This window comes from Tursiops truncatus, chromosome 1, assembly GCF_011762595.2.
Source record: "Tursiops truncatus isolate mTurTru1 chromosome 1, mTurTru1.mat.Y, whole genome shotgun sequence".
Taxonomy (NCBI): domain Eukaryota; kingdom Metazoa; phylum Chordata; class Mammalia; order Artiodactyla; family Delphinidae; genus Tursiops; species Tursiops truncatus.
In genome coordinates this window covers 102,933,721-102,960,051 of record NC_047034.1, presented here as the reverse complement: position 1 = coordinate 102,960,051, position 26,331 = coordinate 102,933,721, and the positions used below count along the sequence as shown (strand labels likewise).

Sequence of the window (26,331 nt, the reverse complement as noted above, 5' to 3'; positions counted from 1 at the left end):
GAACGTAAGTTTTCGGTTCTCTTAGGTATATACCTAGAAGTGGAATTAGTGGGTCATGTGCTAACTCTGTTTAACCTTTTGAGGAACTGCCAGACTGTTTTCCACAGTGGCTGCACTGTTTTAAATTTCCACTGGCACTCCATAGATTGAACTTCAAAGGTCATCTCTTCTTGCCTTACACCCAGTAGTCCCACCAGGCTTATGTTTGCAGTTTTTCCAAACTTTAAATATGCTTGTTCGTATTAAATTTAGGCCTTCATGGACCTGTAACATCAATTTTTTATGTTCTAGGAATTTCTACTACGTATGCAAAATGAGTACCTATGAGCCCCCTCACAAAAAAAAAAAAAAAAGATCATAGTGTTGAATATGAGACCATATAAATTAAATGTCTGAACCATAACTAGTGGTATTTATTTTGGATTCCTCAATATCCATAAAATTCCTGTTTTGGTTTGTTTTTTGCTTGTGTAAATCGTGGATTTGTTTATCTAATATTTACTATCACAATACCCTTGTCATTGTGAAGTTTAAGTAAAGTACTTATTTACTGAGGGTTAAATAATAATTAGATTATTTCTAAGCCCCCTATACTTATTGCTGAGAGTTTATCTAAGAAAAATAAAATATTTTTTAATTGAAGTAACTTTATCCTCAGCCAGCAGGCTGTGTGGGAACCCAGATATTTTCTAAAGGAAAAATAATACTTGGGTAAATTTTTAACCAAAGACTGCTTTCTTCAGTGATTTTTTTTTCCCCTCAGAATTCCTCATATTTTTGGCAATTTTATAATGTTGGGTTTTTAATCCATAGGTAGCTAAGAGTCCCCAACCTCGGGCCAGAATACATATTAAAGTCACCAAGGATCCTCAGCAAAAAGATGTGCTCCCCCGCTTCCCCTTCCCAAGCAGCACAGTAACAGGAGTGGTGACAGCTAGTATCAGGCAGCACTTAGCCCTTACCAGTCACAGCCTCGACTTGAGGAGTCAGTCTCCCTATGTACTCTTGATATCTTCACATCCCGACTGAGTTCAGAGAGCACAGGTCAGGAGAAGCCAGGAAGCATGAGGCGTAAGGGCACTGTTATCCCTAGCCTCAGGGTTCTGCACCGTAAGAGTGTGATAATCATTGTGTGTGGACACCACTGGTTGGTCCCATTTCTGTCTTAGAGCACTGAAAAAGTTGGAGCCACTATGTTGAGAGAATTGTTACATAGCAGTAGTTATGAAGAAAAGTTTTTCCAACACACATCTCCAAAGCTGCTCTATAGAGCTGTCACAAACAGGATCTAGATATAAAGTTTAAAGTCACTACAGCCCAGCCCTTTAAACAAACCTATGTGTAATACATTGCTACTAAGTGAATTACAAAGAACTTGTTTCTTTTCAATCAGAAATATCAATCAGAAATAAGGAAGCATCCCTGCTTCCTTATTAATAGGTAATCCTAAAGCATTAAATGCAAACATTATCAGAACATAAACCATCTGTTATAAGAAAAACATTTTATTTTATTTGGCTGTCATGGTCTTTTATATAATCAAAGTTTTTATCAAAGTTTTTATCTCAGTTTTTTAGACAATAGTTCTGAAATAGAAAGCTCATGATGACATACTTCTTCATGGTATGTTCTTGTCTACTTTGTTTTTCTTGTAGAAGTCCTTAATAGTAATAGCTTCTGGGTTTTTTCAAATTTGGGGACTTTAGATTTGTGCCTAGGATAAAATTAAATTTATGTAAATTATTATTAAGCATTGTTATGATATTTTTAGTAAGTGTAATTCCCTTAACCCAAAGACCACCTTTAACTATGCAAGGGTGTCTTAAAACCCTAAGTTGAGTCTCATTCTGGATTTTCCCTTGCACTAGCAGTGTGCCTTGCACAAGTTTCTTAACCTCATTGTGCATTTTTTGTCTTGTTGGGAATAAGAGGGGACTAAGTCCTGGTTAAATCAACTTGGCAGTGTGAATTCAACTATGAGATGTTATAAGTAAGAAACAGTTTTAATGCAGTATGTCAAAGGCTACTGAAGGAGACAGTGGAGATGAGTATATTTAGCATAGGAAACAATGTAATTGTGCTGATAGCCATGGTGACACGGCCCAAGTGTTACTAGTTTGTTTGGTATCTTAGTCCTTAAGCTTGGCAAAGAAATATGTTGATAATATTGCTAGCCATTCTTTCTGTGGAAAGATTACACAGTACTCATTTAAGTAAATGGGATGAACACCCCCGAAGATTCCTTAACTCTCTTTCTACTACAGACCTACCTGACATTATATTGCTCTCCACATCAAAGATGAGGGACCTGCCCTTGATATTTAAGGAAACAGTGAAGTGATTTAATACCTCAGCAATATAAATATTAAAGGTGGTGAAGAGCAAAGTAAAATGTGTAAGTTGATTTTTTTAATGTAAAACTATGTTTTAGAACTCATTTTCTTACAGAATCCTCACTATAACCATGGACCTTTTCTCCCCCGCTTCCATATTATTCTTTTTTTTCTTCTTTTTCTTTTTTTTTTTTCCATATTATTCTTTACATTTTATTCTGGGAATAAGTCTTATCAACAAATAGGGACATCTAGAAACCTGATATTTTATGTCAGAATTTCTGATTCTTTGTTCAGATCACATTTAAGGAAATTTTTTTTAATTTATTTTATTTATTTTTGGCTACATTGGGTCCTCGTTGCTGCACATGGGCTTTCTCTAGTTGCGGTGAGTGGGGGCTACTCTTCGTTGCAGAGCGCAGGCTTCTCATTGCGGGGGCTTCTCGTTGCAGAGCACGGGCTCTAGGCATGCAGGCTTCAGTAGTTGTAGCACACGGGCTCTAGAGCGCAGGCTCAGCAGTTGTGGCACACGGGCTTAGTTGCTCTGAAGCATGTGGGATCTTCCCGGACCAGGGCTCGAACCTGTGTCCCCTGCATTGGCAGGCAGATTCTTAACCACTGCACCACCAGGGAAGCCCCAAGGAAAATTTTTAAAGTAGTTCTAGAATAACTTTTTTTTTCTTTTATTGATGAAAAGATCCCAACCATTCATTGATATAACTTCTTTGAACTAGGTATGTTGAAGTAATCTGAGTTTCATCTTGGAGATAATAGATTGTTAGCTATAGGAATGATAAGCTACCTTGCCTGTAGCCCTGATTTTCCTTCTAAAGAGTTTATTTGCACTTTTTTTAATGTTTTTAATATCATGCCACTAAAACCAGCGTAAGTAGAGCCCACATTATACCAGGAAAGGATGAGACTCACACTTTGCTGTAGCATCATAACTGTAAATCAGTGTAGAGACTGACTATACAATAATGGAAAAGTTTTCAAATATTAGAAATCTGACTTTAAAATAACCAACAGGCCTTTCTCACCTTCTGAGATGGCCCTACACTCAGTCTGTGGAGTGTGTTTCTCTCTAAATAAATCCACTTCTTACCTATCACTTGGTCTCTCACTGAATTCTTTCTTTGATGAGACATTAAGAACCTGAGCTTCATTAAGTCCTAAAATCAGGTGTGTGATCTCAGTTGGAAGACTGGGTTTTGGCTGGGTTTGAGTCCCGGCCACCTGGGTTCAAGTCCCAATCTGAGATACACGGTCTTGGCCCCAACAGCTGTGGCATGTATTTGGTCCTGTGACACATCTCAGGTTGTCATTTGCCATTTCATGGTGAGCCAAACAATGATTGAACTGGCTAAGCCCTGTTGGGACCCACCCAGACCCCGAAACGTGGTATAAAGATTATTTTAAGCTGAAGACATTTGAGATTCAATAAATGCAGACAAAAGCCATCTCAGAGTGTCTCTCATCTACTAAAAGCAGGAACTTCTGAGAAACGAGGACTACCATAAATTCCCTCTTTGGGGTGAGTCTGCTCCCAGGAGAAAAACCAAGAGGAAATGTACCATAAATCCCCTCTCCTGGGAAATTTTATGGCCCTGAAGACAGACCAGGAGTATCTACATAAACAAACATTATCACAGACTTTCTTATCTCTTTTGCTCTCCTAAAAACCCATTTGTCTTTCCAAAAGAAATCTGGTTTTCTCATAGGAGCCTTTCCTATCCCTGCCTTTTCCCTATGTAGGGGTGGGTTTCCCTTCTACTCTTCTACGTTCTTTGGCTGGTCTAGTAACTAAATTGATATAAAACAGATTAAGAAGAGAAAAACAAAAGTTTAATAACATGTAAAATAACCAACAAATGTTTATTGAGCAGCTGCTATGGGTAAGACTGTATCTTAGGCCTTGTGGGGGATACAGAGATTAAACAAAGATCCTGCCCTGGAAGACTACCAGGGGTTGAGGAAAGGGGGAGATAGATATGTGCACAGGTGACTACAGTAAAAAGTTGAATGTATTATTAAATGGCAAGAAAGAAACACAAACTGTTTGGGTGTTCAGAGAAGCAAAAGAGCTCTACTAGGGAGATCAAAAAAGGTTTCACAGAAGTGGGATTTGTGATAGGCCCAAAAGATAGAAACCGTTTCAAGAAATAGAAATGAAAGGATGCAAGTATTCTAGGAAGTACCTGTGTAATGAAAAAAGCAAAAAGAAGAGATGTAGTGAAGAGTATAAGATAACTGGAAAGAGTGGTTGGGAAGTTGGGTGTATTGTAGAGATAGAACCTTTTAATGGCAAGGAAAGTTATTTTAGTGGACAGTGAAAGTCATTTAAGTTTTGAGCAGAGAGTACCATCATGAAGTCAGTGTTTTAGGAAGATCAGTCTTGCTGGAGTCACATCTGATCCTGTCTTCCACCTTGTGCCAGTCCTTCGAAGGCTTCCAGTTGCTCTTATTGTGGCCTGCATGGCCCTGCGTCGTCCAGCCCCTTCTCCAGCCTCATCTCACATTACCCTACCTTGTTCTCCCATTCCTACCACTCTGACCTTCTTTCCAGCCCTTCTCATCATACTCTCCCTCAGCATAGGACACAGGTTGTTCCCTATATCCAAAATGTTCTTCCCTCCCCTCTTCCTTTGGTTAATTCCCCTTTCATCTTTCAGAACTTGAGGAAGTGTTTCTTCCTCAAGAAATGTTTCGTGGACTTCCCTGACTAGATCAAGTATCTTTATAATATGCTATCATAACACCATGTACTTATCTTTCCTAGCACTTGCCCCCTTTTCAGTTTTATATTTAATTGTATGATTACTTGATTAATGTCTGTCTCACTCAACTTGAAGATTTTAGGGGCAGGTTCTATGTCTGATTTTACTCACCATTATATATCCAGCACTTCAACATCGTGCCTAGAACATCATAGATTTACAATAAATACCTGGCAATGAATGAATGATTATTTAGGAAGCTATCATTTCTAGCTTTTTGTTGACTCCTTCCCTCCTGCCTTCAAGTGCTTATTCATCTTTAAAGTCTAAAAAAACAAAACAGAGAAAAAAAAACAAACCTATCCTTTGTCCGTAACTTCACTGATCCCCCCAGACTATCATCCTTTCATTTGACAAACTTCTTGAAGAGCTAGTCTGCTGTCAGTGATTCCCGTGCTTTTCATTAATCCCTTGCATTCTGGCTTTTGCCCACAGCATTTATGAAATTGATTTTCTCAAGGCCTCCACTAGTAACAGCCTAGTTAACCAGTGAGCACTGAGGCAGTGAACTAAAATGATTACGATGAAAATGAAATGGGAGAGACAGACGATGAGAGACATTACAGCACCAGAATCTACAAAGTTTAGCAGTGGGGGTAAGAGGAGCCAAACATGATTTCACAAAATTAAGACATAACTGGGAAAAATAGTGGTTCTTTTAGGGAAGAGAGTATGAGGAACTAATTGAAGGATATACTGCATTTGGTTTAATACCTGTTCTCCAAGTACTGAGACTGTTCCTGTTCAGGGAGATTTAAGGTTAAGGCAGATTATCCAGTTGGGCGGTTCCCCAGTAGCAGTTGAAAATGTGGAATTGAAGCTAAAGAATGGTAAGAAAGGGCTTCCCTGGTGGCGCAGTGGTTGAGAGTCCGCCTGCCGATGCAGGGGATACGGGTTCGTGCCCCGGTCCGGGAAGATCCCACATGCCGCGGAGCGGCCGGGCCCGTGGGCCGTGGCCGCTAAGCCTGCGCGTCCGGAGCCTGTGCTCCGCAGCGGGAGAGGCCACAGCAGTGAGAGGCCCATGTACAGAAAAAATAAATAAATAAATAAAGAATGGTAAGAAAAATCATAGACTCAGATTTTAGAGTCATTATTGAGATGGGTGAGAGGCAGAGGTAGAGGGTATTAAGTGCAGAGGAAAGAGAGAATCTGTGGAGGAGCTGCATCTATGCCAAGGTTGCCTGAGGAATACAAAAAAAAGGCAGAAAGAGGGGAGGAACAAACATTTGTTTTTTGGAACACCAACTCAAACATGCTAGACTCTTTGCCTACATTATTTCATTTGATCCTCACAATTCAGTGAGGTCAGTGGTAGTGTCCCACTTCCCAGAGAAAGAAACAGACCATGGGAAGACAAGCACTTTGTCCAAGGTCATAGCTGGGATTTTGATTTCAAAATGTGTGCACTTGCCACTGCCCAGTGTACCTTAGAAAGGTGTGTGTACAATCAGAACACTGTCAAGGAATCCAAAGCAGGTTTGAGGTTCAAGAAAGAGGTGGTAACTACCTTCCTGAGAACCAGGCAGTTATCCTCTGCTGAACAAAGACAAGGACTGAACAAAGGCTATGGTTTGGGCAACCACAGTTGTGGGTGACCTTCAAGGAAGCAGTTTCCGTAGAATGATAGTGGAGACCAGATTGCAAAGGCTGCTCTAGTAGACAGTTGTGAAGATACTAGACATAGCAAATGTTGACCACTCTTCATATGGTTGGCATAAGAGGAAAGAAGAGAGGGCTTATAATCCAATAGGACATGGTAAATCTTCAGAAGATTCTCAGGATAGTGGAGGCTTGAGCATGTTGGCAGCAAAGGGGAAGGAGATGTCAGACAGGCAGGCTTGGGAGTACTGAAAAGACAGTGTAACTGATGGGATGTGTTCCATGAAGAAACTGGGAATGTCACCAAAGGCATATTTGCCGATTGTTTTTTCTTCCCTGATCCCTGTCACCCACCTCCCTTACCCACCTTCCCCCACATGTTTCTCTCTCCTTGCCTTGAATGTCAGAGTTGTTTGGTAACATTTTGCCTCCTGTACTTAATTTCAAAAGTGAATGGACCAAATCTTGTATGTTTCTCCTTCCAAAGACTCGTATTAGTGTTATCATTTCATTACTTGTTCTAGTTTATCCCCGTCCACCACAGGTTAGTGATCTGCTTTAGAATTAATTTAGGGCAGCATTTCTAAGTTTGACCTGTATAGCTACTGTGTTTAATGCTGGTGTCTAACTTTTTTTTTTTCAGATTTATGATTTTTACCTGCCTTCTCATCTTTTATAATCCACAAATCAGTCTTAGGGACATATACATGTACTTCACAAAAAAATACACACATATACACACACATACATACACACACACACACACACACAGTTTCTACATGAGAATAAGAGACTTTCCATTCATCCAAAAATTGTGTTTGGACAGTGTGTAAACAATACTAAACCAAGAAAGATGTCTACAGTAAGTTAGACAAATTTGAAACTGTTTTCTTACCAAAACATAATCTCCATGCAGCCAAGGACATTGTCTAGATTACTTTTGTCTCCCTAAATCTGGCACTCAATCTGGCATTTAGTAAGCACTAAGTGAATATTTGTAGAATAAATCAAATGAATGAATGGACAGGAAAAACTTGGATAAATTATTGTTGGTGTTACGAACTTCAAAATAGAATTGGTAACACTGGTGAAATTGCACAGGAAAAAACAAATAGTTGCTTACTATCATGAGTAAAAAGGACAGTAACCTTTGTCTTGGTAATGATTCATATTTTCCAGGGTGGATATTGTCTGATAAGGATGTGACTAGCCTAAAAAGAATTGCTGCTTTTAACCAAATCTAGCATTGCTTTTTTGCAAATAGATATTTATAAAATCTTTAATAAAATTAATGAAAAACAAAACTAGATGTAACTGGGAAATTATCTTTTAATTTATAAAATTAGTAAGCATTTTAATTTTTTTAAATGTGTCTTTGATTTTAAAACTATATTTCAAATACTGCTTTTCTCTGATTTCCATGGACTTACTCTTTCATATTCTGTGGACTGATAAATAGAAGAATTGGTTATAGAGCAGTTAATCACCGAGTATGTAGATATGGCACTAAATCTTTTATTTATCTGATGCATCACAGACACAATTCTGGAGAATTCTTTAAATGTTTTACATGTTGGTATTTGTTCGTTGAATTGGAAGCATTTATCAAATATTAATGGGTCTTAATGGAAAATTTCACTCTAGAGGCAAACTCTTCCTTTAACTAGTCTTAATGTATTTTATTAACTAGTCTTGCAAACTTGCATGAAAATTATAAGGAAAAAAATTATTATTCCTAGGCATATTGAGTGCTTGTTAAATTCAAGAACCAAATCACCTAGTGTGTTTTTTCTCTGTTGTCTTTAAACACTTCCAAACACCTTTTTAATATTTTTCCTGCCTCTGACTTTTCTCATTCTGATAGTTCTAGTTAACAGTAAAGTCATATAGTTCCTGAAGGCAAAACTAAAATACTTCCGATTTACTCCTGGTTTAAATATTTTTACAAAGTTTTAGAGCAGATTATAAAGGCCAAAGGGTAAAACGAGGCTTGCTGTTATCTAGTTCTCACTATTGCTGTTTGTGTCATCCCATCTCCGCTTTCAGTGAGCAGTCTGAGAGTTGGCTCTTTGTCATTTTAGTACAGCTTAGGTATACTCTGCCTTAAAAGACACAACATATCAAAATACATAGAGCTTAATACTGAAAATTCCATTGGAGCAAAAGTACTCAGGAAACTGCTACAAACTGCTTGAACACCTGTAATTTCTGTGGAGGTGAAATCACATTCCAGTAACTGAATTGTCTGTACAATTTCACAGTTTTATTTATTTACTGATTTTCTTTCCAATGAGTTTTTCAGGCCCCACATTATGATGTTGTTTGTCACATGGAGGTTTCTAATTTCAATGAGTGACAAATCAGCCACACTGCAAAAATGTTTTTTAAGAATAATGCAACTGCCAGGTTATAACTAGTATTCCTGTGGTTTCAGTGCAGAGAAGTATGTTGCTCATCCAAAACACTAACACTTATACAACTTCCACATGCTCCAGAATTCCTCAAACTGTGTAAAACTAAATGCCACTAATCCTCTACAGCTCACATTACAGATTGAGAGATATGGTTATACGTTGAAAGTAGGAATAAAGTTATGTATTCTTTCCCCAAAGAAAAAAAATACACATTTGGAAGAAAAAAAAAAGAAACCTTTTTATGTAATTTGAAGGACTATATGAACCCCAGTATCCCAGGTTAACATGAGGAAGTGGAGTCAGCAAATGGAGGTTTCTCTTTTGAGAAAACTGATGATAAGGGTAGGAAAGAAATTGAACTGCGACAATTTGTTTGGGAGAAAAGAGACTTAAGCATGTTTGTAGGGTATGGAGAAGGAGCCAGTTTAAAAAAAAAAAAGAATCTGAAGCTGAGGGCAGGGTTGGGGGGGTAGACATGCATGGTGGAACAGGGTCCCAGAGGAGGTACAAAGAAGTGGGATCATGGTTACAGGCAGCAGTAGCTTGAACAGGAGAGAGATACATCTTCTGGGGCAGGAAGAAAATAAATGAAGAGTAATGTGGCTATAGGTAAGTTTGTAAGTAGAAGGGAGATATTTATTTATGTATGTATGTATGCCTGTGTTGGGTCTTCGTTGCTACGCGCAGGCTTTCTCTAGTTGCAGCGAGCGGGGGCTACTCTTCGTTGTGGTGAGCGGGCTTCTCATTGTGGTGGCTCCTCTTGTTGCGGAGCATGGGCTCTAGGCACGCGGGCTTCAGTAGTTGTGGTGCACAGGCTTAGTTGCTCCGTGGCATGTGGGATCTTCCCAGACCAGGGCTCAAATCCGTGTCCCCTGCATTGGCAGGCGGATTCTGACCCACTGCATCACCAGGGAAGTCCCTAGAAGAGAGATTTTTAAATTACGCCTGACTACTTCAGGTAAGATATGATGTATTCTAAGAGTGAAGAGATGATGGTTGAGTAGGGCGTGAAAAAAAGAGGTAACAGTCATTGAGAGTATCGGAAAAGGACCTTAACCAAGTGCCAGAGAAAATTGACAAGTTACCCAGCTGAAGCCAGAGATCATGGATTTGTAGTTAATATCAGTCTTCGAAGTTCCCTTCTTCCTGCCACTTTCCTGTCCTCCAGTAGTTTTCAGCCATCCTGTTGTAGGTGTGAAGAAAGCAGGTTGTAGCACTACTTAGTTGTAGTTTTGACAAATAGGAAAGCTAAGACAAGGATGCAAGAGATTCAGAAGAGTGCTGGTGAAAGATTAGTTTAAGAAATCAGGACAGATATGATTGGTAAAGGGTAATGGAGTTATCTTAGGAAGAAAATTGGTTGTCCTAATGAAATGTTTCTTTTGTCCCTCCCTGCAAAGTTGTGTCTTCAGCTCTGACATCTCTCCTAGGTTGCAAACCAAAATTTTATGGGGGTGGGGGAGCATCTCCATTTGATATCCCTCAAGCAATTCACACTCAGAAATCTGAGACTGAGCTGATCTTCCCTTTCTTTTCCTTTGGTGGCATTTCCATCTTCCTAATTACCCAGAATTGAAGTTTGACTTGGCTTTGGTGCTTCCTTTGCCTTTATCTCCCATATTTAATCAATTGCTAAAGCCTTCCTTCTTCTCCTTTCCCACTGCTACCAACCCACATCAGGCTTTCATTACTTGCCTAGACTGCTGCAATTATAGCCTTCTTAAACACGTCTCTTGCCATGTGTCTCTTTCCTCAACTAGTCCATCCTTCCTCCAGCTACCAGAGTAATCTCACTAAAGCTCAGTTCTGATCAGGGCAGGCCTTTGTTCAGAAACCTTCTAATACCCCATCTCCTATCATGTAATTTTGCTTGAAATTCAAGGCCTTCCTAAAGTGGCCCCAACCTGCCTACCCAACTAATTTCTCTTTTGTGTCCTTACATTGTATCTACTGACTCTTTTCCCCTACAGGCATCTCTGTTAGCTTGTATGTTTGTGGACTCTGCTTAAAATGCCTTTACTTTTCATGTTCCTCGGTCCTAGCATTCAAGACCCACTTCAAATGTCACTACCTCCTTAGAAGTCTTTCTTAACCTCCCCCCGAGGTACAAATAACATCTTCCTTGTACAAATTTCTATAGGTGAGACCTTTCTTTTGGACTGTATTACCTTCTGCTTTGTTACATAGGTATTTATATAGAGATCTCATTTCCTTTGCTATTCAATTTTGTCCAGCAGTATAGTTAACAAGTATAACAAATGATCAGAACTGCACAGATTATCTCAATTCAAAAATTTAACAGTGGTTCTAAACACTGGTTGTCCATTAGAATCACATAGGGAGCTTTTAAAAATTACTAATACTTGGGAATTCCCTGGCAGTCCAGTGGTCAGGACCCCACTCTTTCACTGCTGAGGGCGTGGGTTCAGTCCCTGGTTGGGGAACTAACAACCTGCAAGCCTCGCCGTGTGGCCAAAAATAAATAAATAAAATAAAAATTACAAATACCTGATCCAAAGATTTTGATTGACTGTTCTAGGGTGGAGGCTGGACATATGTATTTTTAAGTTCCCCAACTGTAATTTGTGCAGACAGAATTGACAACCACTATCCTTAATTCTAGTGCAATTATTAGTGTGCTAGATAAAGATATGCTAAATCAGTTAATTTAACTATGTCTGCCAGGATTTGCTTGCTGAGAGGCATGTCTTAGCCTTCTTCTAAAGTCTTCATTAGTTGATGATGTTGGAAGATGCTTCTTGGCTGTCACAGAAAGGATGAATTAATTAGAAACAATAGAATTGTCCGTTTTCATTAGCATCTTTTATTTTGTAATGACAGATTTCAAAAATTATTTGAAGAGCATATAAAAGTGGGCCTTTGAAATCATAAGGTCTACTCAGTTCTTAAAATGAATCAGACATGTGAGCTTGTGTGGTATAGTGGTTAGAAGCGTAGACCCGTGGGAGTACTTCTGGGGTTATTTGCTCATCTCTTACTGACTACGTGACCTTAAGAAAGTCACTGGTGTCTCACCTTGGAGTTAACACTTGGCTGTAACTTCACAGAAAGGTTGAAGATCAACAAGTTAGTTTCATAAAGAAAAATTTCTTTTTACGAACTTGGAAATCAGTGTAGCTTCTTATGTTTGACTCAGTGGTTGAGATCCTGCCACAAAAGGAGTAACTGGGAAAAAGAACTGGTCTTCTTCAAAGGAAACAATTTGCTCTAATTTAGAAAGCCACCCAGCACCCATTTTAAAGTATCTGAATTTTAAACTGATCTCTGACCTCCTGGCATTTGTTTCCTTGTCAAACTGTTTACTCTTTACTGAAAAACAACATCAAGAGCAGCTTAGGAAAATGCCATGAAGGAGTTATCTCTGCACGTGGCCCAGTCCATGTTATTTTATGGAAAAGGAAAAGCTCTTCCACAGGTTGACTTTTTTGGTTCTTTCCCTGTGCCCCCGGGGCTATCGTGTTACTTCAGGGAGGAGGCCAGGGGCCACAGATTAGACAAATATTTTTAGAGAATCACTGACAGAGTTGAATCTTCTTCTGCCTTCTCCCCAGTAAGAAACGCGCAAGGTGGGAAAAGAGTTATATTAAATAAGAGCCCTGAATATACAGATGAAAATCCCTTTTGAAAGTTTACACTAAAAATTTTTTTTATATCTGAAAGAGACGTTTTAGAAAAATGCCTTGGGTTTGTGTGAGCCCTCAAATTTCTGAAAATAGATGACATTTTGACCCTTTGGGTTACTTGTCACAGCTCTCCTTTGTTTCAATTTTGAGTGTATATTTTCACAGACAGAGGTTATCATTTAGTACTTATTCATGTAGAGAAGGAGGGAAAATCCCAACTCATTTTTTTGAAGAATACAAAGTATGGGTAAAGTGACAATTGTTACTGCAGTGCATGAAGGAATATCAGACTTCATAGATAAGCAAGATACCCTAGTGATAAAGGTGTCCATTTTTAGCACTGTTCTTAACCAGTGTGATCCTGGATAAATCCCTTACCCTGTCCAAAGCCTCTGATACTTCAGCTGTCAAAAGGAAACTAGCTGGGTTGTTGAGACTAAATCACACTTGAGGAAATTAAGTGGTATAGCCTCATCAAAGAAGACTGTGCAGTTAAACCTCATCGTTCAGATTTTTCAGTTACTCAGGCCAATAGTAATAAAGATGCCTCATCTATCCTGGAAGACTTTTGGTTTTGTTTGATTCTAAGCCCCTGAAGTGTCAGGTCTTGTAATATCTGTTCTGTTTTCACTGGTAAAGTAACAAGCATAGTGCCTGTGCATGTAAACATTGAAAATACTTCTTTTTAACAGAAATACTCCTCCTTCCCAGCCCTAACTTCTGAAGGATGAGAGAGTGAGTGTTAAAAAAATTTCTTTTAAGCCCAGCATTATCTTTTAGCGGTCTGCATATTCATCACCTTTATGTGTGGTAATCAGCAGAACAGGTTTCCCTACTGCAACAGAACTCTGTGGGAACCCAGTAATTTCTCAAATCTGATAGGTACAGAAAAAGAAAAGTGTGGCTTTTCACTTCCTATCCTTTCCTCCAACCCCAAACCATAGAGAAGCATGCTTTCTGGTGACATTTATTCACATAGACATTCTCACAGCATTTTCTTCACTTAAGATTATATTGAATATGAGGAGTGTTGTTCAGTGTCATTTTACAGCAGCCTACCAGTTTGATTGTGCAAGTTTGGAAATCACTAATAAACCCTTAGGAAACTCTAAGAGTTACTGCTTCTTAGTGTTGACGGACAGGTTAAGGGATGTCTGTGCTATATCATTTAAGGCAAATGCCTGATGTGATCTTCACCCATATTACCCAGATTATTCAGGAAAGGATAAATCAGACCATGCCGTGATTTCCAGTGTTACAAGAGTCGCACTGTATATTCCCCAATGGGAATGAATGCAGTGATCAAAGCAATACCGACCACAATGGGAAGACCATTTAAATATCCAAGTTCATTACTGACTTTTAATGCACTACAGGAGATGGATAACCTAGAGACCCATCAGTTGTTTAGCTCCACTTCTTCAGTAAACCATAACTTTAACTCTTTATATAGCTTTCTCTGTTAATGTGAAACAAACCAGTGACTCACAAAATCATAGGTAACTTTCTTCTGAGCCTTAAATCAAGAGTTTGTACAGCCCTAAATCCTTGGATAAAAAGATTTATAAAAAGGCCACTTTTAATTAAAAATATCTTGTTTCAGTTGTCAAACTTTGAAACTCCTCTTAATTCTGTATATAATAATTCCTGTTAACCAGATGTTGTTTGATAGCTCAGTAATAACAAATGGAGGGTACCTGTCCTAACCTGACTTCCAATCTCTCCTTTTGATGTGTAGCATATGTGCAGCAGTCAGCTAAATAAAGGTCTTATCAATAAGATGCAGTTTGACACTTGGCTTTTTTTGCTTTTGTCATCATGCCATTTACCATATGGTAAAGAACTGGTTATAGAAGGCTGCCTTTCTTTTCAGAATAGAGATTTGAATCAGTGGAGTTTTCATGAGAAGTTTCCTCTCTTGTTTGTGATTTATACATTTGCAAGTTATGTCGTTTTTGTCAAATCATATTCTCCAGCATACAGACTTTTTGTGGTAAACCATCCTTTTAGTGTCACCTTTAGAGGTTTTTATTCATATTTAAATACACAAAGGAAATACACAAAGGAAATAAATTGAAACATAAAAATATTTTGTTCTTACTGCTAATCACAATTTCTGTTGATTATTTTAAAGGTATTTCCTATATAAAGCACATTGTTAAATACCAACTGTGGTATATTACTATATTATTTAAGTAGAGTAGTTATTTGGGCCCAGTTTATTGTAGTTTTCTTTGATATTCACTATTAGAAGTTGTAGGACTGGAACAGAGGTTTGAGTCCCTTTCCATATATAATAGGGTGGAAGTTGTTCTTTAATTAAAAGGCTAAGCAGGTAAATGATTAGCATACACAGGTAAAGGATTAAAAGGAAAGGAGGAGCCTAGGGACTCTAACAAAAAAGGGGAGAAGGTTAATAAGATTCTGAGATTGTACTTCAAAGATAACTTAGATGTGAAAGATTTTACATCATGATATCTTTCTCTGAAGGTATACTGTTCTATGTTTTGAAGTAATGAATTTGAAAAATATTTATATTCTGGGACATTGCATTTTAGGAAAATGAGAAGCTAGAAGTGGGGGACATGGGGAATAACACCAATCTGAATAAGGAGCAGTTAGATGGCATCTATTAGGAAAGATTAAAAGGACTTGGAATTGAGAACCATTTTCAAGAATATGAAGGAATAACTTTTAAGAGGGGGCCCCCCCAAAATTCTGCAAGGGCCATTTAGATTATATATGAGGAACAATGTCCAGGATTTAAAATGCGTTAACCGTTGCAGCATGCTACACATAGAAGTATAGAATCTCCCTCCTTCATGATCATGGAGGTAGTTTTTTAACTGTCTTGTGTAAAGGGTCCCAATCACTACATCAAGAAAGGATCTTGAGTCTCTTTTCTTAAATGGGAGGAGACTAAAAGGGAGTATAGATTCCAAAAACAACTGAGTCCTCATTTTGTGGCTACATTGTTACTTTCATTGATCTAGAAAGAATAAGAACACACCCCATTCAAAAACAGTAGTAACAGCCAGAAATACACAGAAATAAAGACCTGTATTAGTTGGACTGTGGAAATCCGAAAGTGCTCTTCCTTTTGGCCAAGTGTCATCTCCTTTAGAGTGAAAGGAATTTCCTTTCCTTTCACATTTAACCTGTGAGGCTAAAGTACTTTTGCTCCAGAGGAAGGCACCAAGCAACCACTCAAAGGCCAGCCCCTTGCTCCACAGTTTCCTCTACAGGACTGGAGTGAATTAAGCGACAAATCAAGCCTGCTCAGTGACACTAAGCCAACACTTAGTGACACTCTTGGCCAACACTGAGTTTCAGGACACATGGAAGGGAGGAGGGGAAATGCAGGAACAAGTGATAGGTCTTGATTTAATGCTTGGCCTACCTGATGAATTTAAAGCTCATCTCACCTCACTGATGGATATTCTGAAATATTCTAGCAGGAGGATGCCACTATGTGCGACCAGAAGTCATCAAGAAAATGTTTCCTCCCTTCCTTCCTCTAAATATGAAAGGAGGAATATTTTATGAAGAAGAAAAAGTATTTCAGTAAGCACAATAAATTAGTGACCTCTTAAGCTATTTCTTCATTCGACAAGTAATTAGTGATCATTTACAATGTGCCAGGCATGAGGGATACAGTGAATGCAGTGAATACACGAGTCATTGTGCTCGTGACATTCACCTTCTTTTGGATGAGAAATAGGCAGTAAACAAGCAAACAAATAATAGAACTAAACAATAGTAAGGACTATGAGACAAATAAAACAAAGTAGGTAGGTAGAGCGGGCGAAAGTGAGGATAGATTTCAGGTGGGAGAGGTGACATTTAAACAAAACTGAATTACATGAAGGAGTCCACCATGTAGAGATCTGGGGGAAGAGCACCCCCAGGAAAGAAAACAGCCAGCCCTTAAGTGAGGACAAACTAAACCCTGGCATAATTGAGGCAAGGTTGGTCAGTTTGGCTGGAGTGGAGTGAGCCAGGGAAAGTTCTCTCTCCACCTGGTAGATTTTATGAGATATTGTTGGTTTTGTTAAGCCTCTTCCATACTGAAGTGATTCAGTGTACAGGAGATCTTTCACAGACCAGACTTTGAGTATCCTAGAGCCAAGTGGTTCCTTTGGATTTCTCATCTCCTATTTTAATAACTCCCATCATCAGACTTATAGTATATAAAACATTATATTAGTGACTGAGTTATTCACTTTAAATTAAAGTTGGTACATAATAATCTTCTAGTATAAGTGTTGGCAAACTTTCTGTAAAGGGCCAAATTATAAATATTTTCAGCTTTGCTGTCCCTACAGTCCCAACTACTCGACTCTGCTGTTGTAGCACAAAAGCAGCTGTAGAATACATAAATAAATGGGCATGGCTGTTTTTCAGTTTATTTACAAAAGTAAATTATTTACAAAAGCAGCAAGCCAGATTTGGCCCACAGACCATAGTTTGTCCAGGACCTCTTGTAGTACACTGAGAAGTGTTAGTATGGGGTAGCAGCAGTTTCAGTTCTATAATCATTCACCAAATTATGTATTAAGAGAACAAGCCTGTGAGGAATACAAGATGGATGAGTAAAATGTGATCCCAGTCTTCCACCTTTCTGCTTGGTGCAAAAAATATATACAGCCAACAATATATACTTTCATATTATTTGAAATATTTATGAAAATATTCATGTGATAGAAACAAGGAAAATAAAAGGCCCAAAGAAACTTGATTCCTCCTATAAGTAGTTATTAAAGCAAGAGAGTGACTTAATCAGATCTGTGAGAGAGGATTGTGGTGGCAATGTGGAGAGTGGACTGGAGTGGGAGACCACTTAGGCTATAGCTATGGTAGTCCAAGGAGATAATGCATCTGAATTAGGACAGGGACAGTGAGAGTGGGGGAGATGAAATGGATTCAAGAAGCACCTCAGAGGAGAATCAGCAGGACTTGGTAACTGACTGAACAAAGAACATTAAGGGTTAAGATTTAAAGATGACTGAGGTTTCTAATACTAGAAGGTTTTGATGAAAATGAGAGCTCAGAATTTCAGGGTTGAACATAATGTATTTGAGGTACCTTTTGGACATCCAAGTGGAGAAAAATCCCAAGAGAGAACTTAAAGATTTGGATCACTGATAATCAGAGCCATGAGATGGGATGTAGTGCAGAAGAGGGTCAATATGAAACCATAGGTAAGACCTATCATTATTAATGGGCTGATAAAAAAAAGAAATGCCAACAAGAGAGATCATAAAGATTCAGTAGGAGGAGGAGGAGAACTGTGACAGTTCCTGAAAAGCCAAAGAAGAATTCTAGGAAAGGAGGAAATGATTGAGGACATCAAGTACTGCAGTCAGCCGGAAAAAGAACTAAGATGAGGCTTTCAGAGTGGCAATTAAGAGACCATAATTGACCATGTAAAGAATAGTTCCAGTAATAAGTCTTTGTTCATTTGTCCTTGGGCCTGGTTCTAAGCACACGTAGACTACGTTGCTTAGTGCTTTGTGCTTTCCAAAGCCCTCTTCCATGGTCACTGCTAACAAAAGCAGATTCTGCACAGAGCCCTGTTTCCAAGCTCAGTGTAGTGCTCCTCACACCCCAGATAGGTCCTCACACCCCATTCAGCCGATGATACCTATCATTAGGGTGGCATGTACCCTAAAAAGAATCCTTGCAGTTTATTAGTAGCATCTTTGGCAGTGGCAACAGCCAACTCTTATCATTGACAAAAACCATAACAGTCTGATAAAAAGTTACAATCTTGCCTCAGATTCATCTGTGCAAATAGGCACAGAAGCCTCTTGCTACAGATGACATGGAAATTCAGCAGATGTCCAGTAAGCAGTCAGTCTGGTAGAATGGGCAGGTGGCCAGTTGCTATTAAGTAATAAAACATGTTAAAGTAGATGAGTCAAGGAATCTGGAAAACAAAGATTATATATAGCCCTTATTCAACTTTAAATGTAAATTACTTTGGAGATAAAAGCAAATCATAATTCTTTTGAAAGAATCATTCATAAAATTATATTTTCAGGGTTTAGCATCTTTCTTGACATATTATGACTTTATAACTTGTCAAAACCGTCCTTTTCTTTTTGTATTAGCCTAGTTTCTAGGGAGGATATGTTAAAAAGAAAAACACAATTTTTACATGACTCCCCAAAAGTAACCCACTGGATTACTAATGTTTAGAGGTGCACAGGAACTATTAGAGTATTTATTTATTTATACCTCAGCTTATTCCAAAAAGGATTTAAGTCAACTTAAAATTTTTAGAAAGCTAACATATTTCTTATGATCATTACATTCTGTGTTAGGGACTGGGGGGTGGGGAAGAAGTCTTTTCAGTTAAAGATTGAAGGAGAAACACAAGGGAATAAGTAAGGTTAAAGGAAATCTCATTGGCTAACTTTCCAGGAGTATAATTATGCAACAACTCTTAGGGCTCAAGTGTTAAGAGCAGTCAGGAAATCCTGGCTCCAGATGCCTAAGGATTGCTATCTATCTGCTTGATGACTTGCTGCAGAAATCCCCAGGTCCCAAACTGCTATTCCTGTCTCCTAACAGACACCAGACCTTGCGTGATTTCTCTGTTAGCATTTCCTTCTGCCTGCCAGTTACTAGCTATTTTTATATTTGTAGTCCTGTAGTTCTCAAAAGCAAATTTAAAACGTTCTGTTTCGGGCTTCCCTGGTGGCGCAGTGGTTGAGAGTCCGCCTGCCGATGCAGGGGACGCGGGTTCGTGCTCCGGTCCAGGAAGATCCCACATGCCGCGGAGCGCTGGGCCCCGTGAGCCGCAGAGCGCTGGGCCCGTGAGCCGTGGCAGCGGCCGCAGAGCCTGCGCGTCCGGAGCCTGTGCTCCGCAATGGGAGAGGCCACAACAGTGAGAGGCTCGCGTACCGCAAAAAAAAAAAAAAAAAAAATTCTGTTTCTTCTGCATGTTCATTGAGGGCACAGTATACATCAATCAGGCAAGTAAAGATTAAATTTATATAGTGTTCTATAGATTAAAGATTAAATTTATGTAGTGTTTATGTAGTGTTCTACAAAGAATGAAAGCTATAGCCTACAAAGTATGAAAGCTTGCATATTAGCCAAGAGCATGGGCTTTTTGAGATAAGCTGCCTGGGTTCAAAGGCCTGACCTGCTGCTTACTATCTTTGTGACCTTGGGGAAGGCACTTCCATTTTTTGTGCCTTTCTTTCCTCATGGGAACAGTACTATATCCCCCAGCATCATTGTGCAGTTAAAGGAGATAATTCATGCTTAGAACAAGTACATAGTAAAACTCCAAGGTAGCACATGGTAACTGGTATTAAAATCATTATTATAGGGGCTTCCCTGGTGGCGCAGTGGTTGAGAGTCTGCCTGCCGATGCAGGGAACATGGGTTCGTGCCCTGGTCCGGGAAGATCCCACATGCCGCGGAGCGGCTGGGCCCGTGAGCCATGGCCACTGAGCCTGCGCGTCCGGAGCCTGTGCTCCGCAACGGGAGAGGCCACAACAGTGAGAGGCCCGCATACCGCAAAAAAAAAAAAAAAAAAAAAAATCATTATTATAATTGATCTTTTAAAAACCTGTTTACAGTATCCTACTTGACTTTTGTAATAATAACTTCTAAGGAACTTAAGTATTATTAGCCCTATTTTATAGATAGACCCTAAGGCTTTGATATTCAACTTGCCAGAAATCATAAGTGGTTGCTCAGAGCCCTATTTTGAGTAGTCTCAAAACAGGTCCAAGCTCATTAAGAAAAGAATGATTGATTCACAGTATTTGTCATGGGCTCACGAGCGAGATTGCATTGTTGCTTTCCTTTTTCTTTTCACTCCTAGCTAGTTTCTCGTTAACCCTAATTTTTCTTTATGAACAGAACTTTTGGGTAAATTTGAACATATCTTACAATAAAGTTATTATAGAATAATGTTAGCTTTATAAGTTTGCTAGAGAAGTATCACTATTCCCAAACCATTTTTCTTTTTTTTTTTTATGAATTTATTTATTTAGTTTTGGCTGTGTTGGGTCTTTGTTGCTTCACGTGGGCTTTTCTCTAGTTGCGGGGAGTGGGGGCTACTCTTTGTTGCGGTGCACATGCTTCTCATTGCAGTGGCTTCTCTTGTTTCGGAGCACAGGCTCCAGGTACTCAGGCTTCAGTAGTTGCAGCACGCAGGCAGGCTCAGTAGTCATGGTTCACGGGCTGTAGGGCACAGGCTCAGTAGTTGTGGTGTACGGGCTTAGTTGCTCCACCGCATGTGGGATCTTACCGGACCAGGGCTCAAACCCATGCCCCCTGCATTGGCAGGTGGATTCTTAAACACTGCGCCCCCAGGGAAGTCCCCCAAAATATTTTATACCTAGGGTAATTGATAGAACAATTCTCTTACAAACTTTTTATCTACAATGCTTTTAATTTTCTGCTTTCATTAGGCACACAGGTTGAGAAATCTAGTAGTCACCATTGATTTCTAATTTGAGGGTTAAGTTTTAAACATACTAACGGCACCTTGAGAAGTAATTGAGAAAACTTTGTTTTCATATATGAGCCAAACAGTAGTCTCCTTGATAATTGGAGAAATTGTTTTGGATATGTCATATAATTACCATTTTTAAAAAACACAAAAACTAGTTTTCTATGGAGCTGACAGCTGATCTGAAGAAAAAGAAATAAATACAAATTGGAAAAGAAGAAGTAAAACTGTCACTGTTTGCAGATGACATGATACTATACATAGAGAATCCTAAAGATGCCACCAGAAAACTACTAGAGCTAATCAACGAATTTGGTAAAGTTGCAGGATACAAAATTAATGCACAGAAATCTCTTGCATTCCTATACACTAATGATGAAAAATCTGAAAGAGAAATTAAGGAAACACTCCCATTTACCACTGCAACAAAAAGAATAAAATATCTAGGAATAAACCTACCTAGGGAGACAAAAGACCTGTGTGCAGAAAACTATAAAACACTGATGAAAGAAATTAAAGATGATACCAACAGATGGAGAGATATACCATGTTCTTGGATTGGAAGAATCAATATTGTGAAAATGACTGTACTACCCAAAGCAATCTACAGATTCAATGCAATCCCTATCAAATTACCAATGGCGTTTTTTACAGAACTAGAACAAAAAATCTTAAAATTTGTATGGAGACACAAAAGACCCTAAATAGCCAGAGCACTCTTGAGGGAAAAAAACGGAGCTGGAGGAATCAGACTCCCTGACTTTAGACTATAATACAAAGCTACAGTAATCAAGACAATATGGTACTGACACAAAAACAGAAACATAGATCAATGGAACAAGGTAGAAAGCCCAGAGATAAACCTATGCACCTGTGGTCAACTAATCTATGACAAAGGAGGCAAGGATATACAATGGAGAAAAGACAGTCTCTTCAATAAGTGGTGCCGGGAAAACTGGACAGCTACATGTAAAAGAATGAAATTACAACATTCCCTAACAAACACCATACACAAAAATAAACTCAAAATGGATTAGAGACCTAAATGTAAGACCAGACACTATAAAACTCTTAGAGGAAAACATAGGAAGAACACTCTTTGACATAAATCACAGCAAGATCTTTTTTCACCCACCTCCTAGAGTAATGGAAATAAAAACAAAAATAAACAAATGGGACCTAATGAAACTTCAAAGCTTTTGCACAGCAAAGGAAACCATAAACAAGACGAAAAGACAACCCTCAGAATGGGAGAAAATATTTGCAAATGAATCAACAAAGGATTAATCTCCAAAATATATAAACAGCTCATGCAGCTCAATATTAAAAAAACAAACAACCCAATCCAAAAATGGGCAGAAGACCTAAATAGACATTTCTCCAAAGAAGACATACAGATGGCCAAGAAGCACATGAAAACCTACTCAACATCACTAATTATTAAAGAAATGCAAAACAAAACTACAATGAGGTATCACCTCACACCAGTTAGAATGGGCATCATCAGAAAAATCTACAAACAACAAATGCTGGAGAGGGTGTGGAGAAAAGGGAACCCTCTTGCACTGTTGGTGGGAATGTAAGTTGATACAGCCACTATGGAGAACAGTATGGAGGTTCTTTAAAAAACTAAAAATAGAATTACCATATGATCCAGCAATCCCATTACTGGGCATATACCCAGAGAAAACCATAATTCAAAAAGACACATGCGGGGCTTCCCTGGTGGCGCAGTGGTTGAGAGTCCGCCTGCTGATGCAGGGGACACGGGTTCATGCCCCGGTCCGGGAGGATCCCACATGGCGCGGAGCGGCTGGGCCCGTGAGCCATGGCCGCTGAGCCTGCGCGTCCGGAGCCTGTGCTCTGCAACGGGAGAGGCCACAACAGTGAGAGGCCCGCATACCGGAAAAAAAAAAAAAAGACACATGCACCCCAATGTTCATTGCAGCACTTTTTACAGTGGCCAGGTCATGGAAGCAACCTACATGCCCATCGACAGATGAATGGATAAAGAAGATGTGGTACATATATACAATGGAATATTACTCAGCCATAAAAAGGAACAAAATTGAGTCATTTGTTGAGACGTGGATGGATCTAGAGACTATCTTACAGAGTCTGACAGTTGTTTTTCTCTTTCTGAAGTAAGTCAGAAAGAGAAAAGTATCGTACATTAATGCATGTAGGTGGAACCTAGAAAAATGGTACAGATGAACTGGTTTGCAGGGCAGAAGTTGACACACAGAAGTAGAGAGCAAACGTATGGACACCAAGGGGGGAAAGTGGCGGGGGGTGGGGGGGGGGTGCTGAATTGGGTGATTGGGATTGACATGTGTACACTAATGTGTATAAAATGGATGACTAATAAGAACCTGCTGTATAAAAAAATAAAATTCAAAAACTATAAAAAAAAACACACAAAAACTAGATTTCTGTGGAGCTGACATCTGATCTGACTGCTCTGACTTCTTGTTTTTAGCCAGTGCTATCCCATCCCCAGTATCTTTGGTCTTACTGTGGGGAAGCAGCAACTTGATGTTTTAATGTTGACATCACTTAAGTATGAGAAAAGCCAACAGAGTTGACTTCTGGGTTCCACTTTCTCCGCAGGAAAATGCCTCAGGAAAAGCTGGCCACAACTGCCTATAAGTTCACCCAAGTACACAGCTTGAGCTTGGCATTAGAAGACTTAATCCTAAATAAGGATTAATCCTAAATAAGTCTTAGTCCTAAATAAGGACTAAGGATTAAGAAGACTTAATCCTAAATAAGGATTAATCCTAAATAAGACTTAGTCCTATTTTCAAGTATAAAATACCTTTGGAGAATACTTGCAGACAAAGCTCATATGAGAACCTGGTACTCCATCCGCTGGCTGTAAAGAAACAGAGGAGAGGTGGGGAAGGAATAAGTGGTTTTCTTGGGTAGAACTCTAGATTTCACTGGACTATTAGAGTTACCTAGTCTCCAATTCTTGCTAAAATACCTTCAGGAATATAGAGAATCTACCACCTCCTCAGAGTCTAGGGCATCTTTGGACAATTCTAACAAAATTTTCCTTTTATTTCTGTTTTCTGTATGAGATGGCTAATAAGCAAGGAAGAAATCTGTCTCAGAAAATAACATTTCTCATTCTACACTCACTACTGTGGAATTGTTCTGCTCTGATTTCTTGAGCATTATTGATTTAAATCAGGGTTATTTTATTTATATTTGATGTGCCCACTGGCAACGACCAAGGTTAAATAAGCATATGTAAGAGGTTTGTGTGGGAAGTATAGACTATTTGGGGAAAAAAGAATTTTCTTCCAAAAACCTTTCCAGAATGTTCTTGCAAAGGCTCTGTGAAGCATGCTCTCTGGAGATACAAAAACTTATGAAAAGGAATGGTCTGCACAGTTTGTGATTAGATATTGTTCACTTTTTAAAAATCATGTTTACTGATCACATTCAGTGAAAATTACTTTTAAGAATCTATTATGGGCTTTCTTGGTGGCGCAGTGGTTGAGGGTCCACCTGCCGATGCTGGGGACACGGGTTCGTGCCCCGGTCCAGGAAGATCCCACATGCTGCGGAGCAGCTAAGCCTGTGCGCCACAACTACTGAGCCTGTGCTGCTGAGCCCATGTGCCACAACTACTGAAGCCCATGCACCTAGAGCCCATGCTCCACAACAAGAGAAGCCACCACAATGAGAAGCCCGCACACCGCAGCAAAGAGTAGCCCCGCTCACCACAACTAGAGAAAGCCGGCACGTGGCAACGAAGATCAAACACAGCCAAAAGTAAATAAATAAATGTAAAAAAAAATAATCTATTATATGTAATCAGTCTTTAAGGATATTTACTGGAAATGGTTAGAGAAGAAAGCATTGTGTTCCTTGTGAAGTTTGTATTAAGTGCCTTTTAAGATGTAATTCATGTGTTTAGTGTTACAAAAGTAAAAATGTTAAGGTTTCATCCAAAAGGTAATCTTGTTCATTGTTTTTTTTCAGGTGATATAATCTAAACAGTTGATATAAATTTTTTTTTAAAGCAGTTCTCACCTCTAAGCTTCTCTACACAACCTCCTTTCACCATGTGGAAAGACTTCATTAATTTTCTTTTCTGGGCAGAATTTTGGTAGTTTTTGCTGGCATAATGAACATGTTTTGGATTAAGGCTTTTAGGCTTCTTTCCTTATGTAACAATACGTTTGATTTTTCAGTCTTTTCCTGAGATTTCTCTTCAGCTTTAGTAAAGCCTTCTCTCTCTGGGAATTTTGTTAAATCAGATAGACTTCATTATCCTCACAGAAATCCCCTCTGCCATGTTAGAGACTGGAGCCCCTTAGTCCTTCCAATTTCATGGATATATTTAATATTTTTGGTGTTTCAGACTGACCTCAATTCTCGGCATTCAGAAGCATTCTCAGGAAAATGTAATGTTTACACAGTTTTTGACCACCCTGCTTGAAGAATTACATTTAAAGAATGAAGACCTTGAAAGTTTAACCATCATATTTAGAACCAGCTGTTAACCACAGTGGTGAGTTTCATTGTGTTTTACTTTAGTTTGTTGTTGTTGTTTTTTGTTTTTTTTCATTTGTTGCCTGTTTGGATTCTGTTTTCAAATTGGACATTTTAAAAATCAAGTAGAGACCTCCAGATGACTTCAGCTTGCTATGGTAGAACACAATATCCCTTAGTTCTCAGCTGCTCCAGTCATTTCCTGTCCACTCTTGTTACTTCATGCCCCATCTTCGTTTTTTTTCCTTTATAGGCTACTGTCCTATAACAGAACTTTATAGGTTCTGTTTCTTGCAATCCAGGAAACTCGTTGCTATCAGCTTCATACTCAAATCTAGACCATCCCATCCTGCATGTCCCATCTGATGTTTCTTCCCAGCAAGTAGCAGTTTACTTCAACCAAACTGCTGCAGTGATCTTTGAGAATATCCTCATCCTACTTCCCTCCTCAGCCCAGCCAATACCTTAGTCATCTCATGTGCAGATAAACAGGTGAATTTTCAAGTCTGGCTTTGTTGAATCCTGACCTTGCTCCCAGATACATAAGCCCTCTTCTACTATCCCAAGTTTTTGCTTCTTTTT

General features: G+C 39.0%; 1 protein-coding gene across 8 annotated transcripts in view; it reads left to right on the top strand.

Moving 5' to 3' along the window:
* The window catches only part of RPAP2 (RNA polymerase II associated protein 2), an 84,597-nt gene that overhangs the window by 55,091 nt on the left and 3,175 nt on the right, over positions 1-26,331 (top strand). For 3 of the 8 annotated variants that reach the window (XR_012334611.1, XR_002173148.3, XR_002173147.3), the window contains exons 12-13: positions 25,619-25,768; positions 26,003-26,241. The exons of 1 other annotated variant lie outside the window; for it this stretch is intronic. Coding sequence is in view for 2 of the 7 variants with exons in the window: in XM_019919835.3 (XP_019775394.2) it covers positions 25,619-25,760 (142 nt within the window). In the remaining 5 variants the exon portion in view is untranslated. Of the gene's footprint in view, positions 1-2,264; positions 2,396-24,744; positions 25,027-25,618; positions 25,769-26,002; positions 26,242-26,331 lie in introns of those variants that run through there. 4 more of the 8 variants (XR_012334610.1, XM_019919835.3, XR_012334612.1 and 1 more) reach the window with 3 other exon arrangements.